At 35.0% G+C, this 4,125-nt stretch overlaps 1 protein-coding gene across 1 annotated transcript; it reads left to right on the top strand.

Annotated features, from left to right (window-relative positions):
- Positions 1-577: 577 nt before the first annotated feature.
- On the top strand, positions 578-2,768 carry LOC114308221 (protein XRI1-like). Its single transcript, XM_082871491.1, has 5 exons — positions 578-1,462; positions 1,551-1,670; positions 1,772-1,911; positions 2,371-2,434; positions 2,527-2,768. The coding sequence occupies exons 1-5, from the start codon at positions 1,411-1,413 to the stop codon at positions 2,685-2,687; spliced, it is 537 nt and encodes a 178-aa protein (XP_082727617.1). The 5' UTR covers positions 578-1,410; the 3' UTR covers positions 2,688-2,768.
- Positions 2,769-4,125: the final 1,357 nt, after the last annotated feature.

Below are 4,125 nucleotides of genomic sequence, written 5' to 3'. Positions count from 1 at the left end.
TGTTTTCCCAAAACTGTTATTCTTCAGACCAATTCGAAGCTCCTATTCGCCCTCTTCAGACACGACTTCGGAGCTCTCTTCAGAGACGACTCCGAAGCTCCTCTTCGCCTTCTTCAGACACGACTTCAGAGCTTTCTTCAGACACGACTTCGGAGCTTTCTTTGCCCTTGAACCTCAAGGTATGTCTCTCTCTCTCTCTCTCTCTCTCTGTCGCTGCAACTTGTTTCTCTCCCTCCATCTCCATTCTATGAAACCCTAGACTGAAATCCCCTTCGTCGAAACTGCCCCTTTCACCATTGTGAACTCACTAGGTTGGTTTATAAAATTAGGAAAATATGAATTGAATCGGTTGAAATCTGATGTGTATTTACTTGAAATTTGGCTTGAGTGTGTGAAATCTGATGTGTGGGTACTCATGTAACTGATATGAGACTGTAATTTTTTATTTGTTTATTGAAATCTGTTTATGTTTGTAACAATTGTTCTTTTGGTGGCTTGTTTTTCCTATTAGAAAGAAAATTACAGTGGTTTGGGATGTATTACTTTTGCATGATTATGTCCTGAAAATAGCTTGCCTCTATAAACTGCAGTAATTCTAGAAATTATTCAAAACACTAGTCCAGTCATTTTTGCTTAAAAACCCTATTCTCTTTGTAGCATTTTTCTTCGCTCACCATACACATGTGCTCACCATACACATGTGCACACATGTATAGATTGTTCTGGAAATGCGTTGGTTGTGATCTGTGTTGATTTTATGGGTTTAGTTCCTAAAATGTTGATTCCGTTGTTGGTTATTCTTTTGTGTATTCGTCAATTTCTTTTGATTGAAATGCTGTATTTGTGAGATGGGTTCAATTGATTTCATCCCCTGGCTTCTGGGTTTCTTTTACTCTACAGCAGTTAGAAGGGGAAAATTAGTACGAGGCTGTGGATTCTGATTACTGGGTCTTTTATTTATTTATTATTAATTTTATGTTTGATTTCCTTGTATTATTTTTTATCACAGAGTTGAAAATTTGTCTAAACATAGATTGTGATCCTATTCCTCTTAATTCATAAGTCTCTCTCTCTCTCTCTCTCTCTCTCTCTCTCTCTCTCAATTACTATGCAAATGCCTTTGACCTGCATTAGATGTTTGTGGAGGTACCCATCAGAACTATTCCTTCTTCTAATCTTTTATACTGACCAGATGTAATGCCCCACTATTTCTTGTAACCCCTTGTAAACTATGTTGGATGTTACTATAATGCAGCAATACTATAGTTTATGTCATGGATTTAGCGCATTCCTTAAATTTCTTCCGCATTCATTTTTTATTAAACTTCAATTTTTTGTTCCCTTGGAAATTAAATTATAACTGACGTTTAGATTTAACACTTTAACTACTTCCAAAATGGAAGCAGCGAAATGTGGGACTGGCATGGTGAGGGTTATTGTCTCCAGAAGGAAACCAATCTGGGTGAGCCTTGCTTTGCTTTTCGCTTTAATGTTAAGTCAAGATATTTGGGTAAAGTTTTGATGTGGAACGGGTTTATTGTTGTGAGCAGACATATCTCCATGCCTTTGGGATGGAGTAAGCCAGAATGAAGAAGATCTGTCCTACATGTTTGACGAAACAACACCTGTTAAGGCCTGTGGGGATTTGGCTTACCATGTTGCTGACAATGGTAGTTTTATACTTTACTAAAATGTTTCGACATTTGCTAGCTTTTAATGCTTGTTCGATTTGAAGGACACTGTTTTTTATCTGGAAAAAAATGAATTGCAGTAAACATGGACAAGGAATTACAGCAATGCACGGAGATGTCTTCACAAGTAAAGAGACGTCGAATGCTGCAGTTTGACAATGAGATTTTGGGTTCCCCTCTTTGCAATGAGGAGATATCATCTGTCTTCTTAAAATCGAAGGTTTGTGCAAGCCTATTTCCTCGTGGAAAATGTTACATGATACATCTTTTGCTGTTCTTGGGGAAAAATTCTACATAGTGGTCTTATTTTGGTTTCACACAAAAGATAATTGTTGAGATACCTGTTCTGTTGTATATTGACAATTATATGACTTCTATCTTTTGGAAGGGAAACAAATTTATCATCCACCACATATCAAGATAAATTATTTTATGATATCAACATTTTGTCAGGGGATCATTATTGGTCAATGATCATTATTGGTCAATGCAACTTCTGAACTAGTTTAGATTTGGGTTTCACCTAATTAATTTGTTCTTGCTCACTTCATTAAGGAAGTTTCAAACACTTGCATTTATAATCAAAGTTTCAGTTGAAATTACGTTTTACTATTAATTTGTGTGATTGAATCAAGTTTCACAAAACCATTGGATCACTCTTTTTTGGTTCTTTGATTAGGAGAGAGAAGATTCGCTTGAAGAGGCTTTATCTGATATGTCGCATTGGGTGTCTGGTTTTGAAGGTTTGTCCTGTAAAGTTCTGTTCTGAGATGAATAGGTTCTTAACATTTATACATGTTTTTTTTTGTCTTGCTTGTTATAATGTGCTTAATAGAGGAAACATCTGCAACTGGTCATGAGGGCCTGGATCAGTCATCTGAGGGATGGCTAGCTGATTGCTTCAATAATGATGAGATGCATTGCAGCCCTGATGATCTGTATATATCTCTCAACTTTTCAATTCAGTCTTCTTCATCTTCTCCCTTATTTTATTAAAAAAAAAAATTATGTTTCTTTTTTGTTTATTATGTATATAAATTATGATTCAACCACTATAATATGTGGAACACAGAAATCTGTAAATGAAGTAGTAAGGTAAATTAAGCAAAAATTTAATTTATATTTTTTCATATTCTTTTTTGCTTTTATATTTTTTGTCTTCAGAGTATGTTCCTCTCTTTTATAGTATCTTCCTTCTCTCACATCTACTAAAATGTTTCCTGGCACTTGTTATTTGGAAAAATTTATGTCCTCCTATTCAGGCTCGTTGATATAATATGTGCTTTGATGATGCATATTATTGCTCCACTAGATGTAATAAAGAATCTTTGGTTTTGGACATTGAGTAGTGTGTTACCAGATTATCTACTCTCTTGCTGTCATTCTTTTCTTTCTTTGTGTTTTGTCACTTTATGTTTAGTCTGCTTTAGATGAATCATAAATCCATAAAGATATTTTCTTAAACAAGTTGTACAATCTAATTAATTCAATGAGTTTAAATATTTCAGTGCTCTATTCCTGTTTTGCATCTGCCTGCTATTCCCATCTCAAGCTAAAGGCAAGGACACAGACAACATATTAATGAACAAAAACACACATGCAAAGCATGCCAAGAAACTTCATATTCAAGAAGCATTTGGTCTTACTAGACTCAAAGATCAACTCTAGTTCTTGAATTATTTTGTTGATGGTTTCCGACTCTGTCATCATTTATCTGATTTATTGCAATCTTTGCTTTTGTTTCTCCTTGGCAACAAAATCTCATTTATTTGATTTATTTTTTGTGTTTCTGTTAGGTATTGCTCTTTAAAAGAAGCAGCCTCAGCAGCTTATGCACAAGTTTGTGCACCATACCATACATGGGCAGTCAGGACAGCAGTTTATGCTGGAATGTGTGCTCTCCCAACGTGGGAACAACTGCTGCTGAAGCTAAATGAAAATGGTGAGATTGTGATCCCTTTATAGGCAGAAGTGATATGGTTTTGTGTCATAATTTGACCTGGACCATTGTTAAAGTTTTGAATTAAATTCCACAAATTAGGCCCTTTACTAGTACCGGAGCCGAAGTAAATGAGCACACCAAAACATGTTGACAGTATTAATAATCATTGATAAAGCATGCCACAGTAAATATGAATACTGTGTGTGGAAATTATTGACTAATGGGTCTATAGTTATTACTTTTAAATACTTAAGGAAGTTAAGATGGATGAAAACACTAATGAGATTGTGTTTGTTGAAGTGTTGTATAAACAACATCACTAATATCAAATTTTTCCTTTTCCCTTCCCCCTACATTTCGAAGCACCAAATGGGGCCGTTGAGAAAAATGAAAAGATGCTATCTAGAAGTTTATACCAGCATGTCGTAAAACTTGTGGTGTTTACAACATTCAAATTGATTATACTTATCAGATGAATAGTGTATTCTAAAA

Source organism: Camellia sinensis, chromosome 5 (genome assembly GCF_055761805.1).
Source record: "Camellia sinensis isolate YWXY chromosome 5, ASM5576180v1, whole genome shotgun sequence".
Lineage (NCBI taxonomy): Eukaryota > Viridiplantae > Streptophyta > Magnoliopsida > Ericales > Theaceae > Camellia > Camellia sinensis.
This window is presented reverse-complemented; position numbering and strand designations above follow the sequence as displayed.

Bases quoted from the DNA above. Each gene is read 5' to 3' on its own strand.
- LOC114308221 (XM_082871491.1), top strand. From the start codon at position 1,411: ATGTGGGACTGGCATGGTGAGGGTTATTGTCTCCAGAAGGAAACCAAT. The intron at 1,463-1,550 runs GTGAGCCTTGCT...TGTTGTGAGCAG, and splicing joins CCAGAAGGAAACCAATCTGG to ACATATCTCCATGCCTTTGG. The intron at 1,912-2,370 runs GTTTGTGCAAGC...TTCTTTGATTAG, and splicing joins CTGTCTTCTTAAAATCGAAG to GAGAGAGAAGATTCGCTTGA.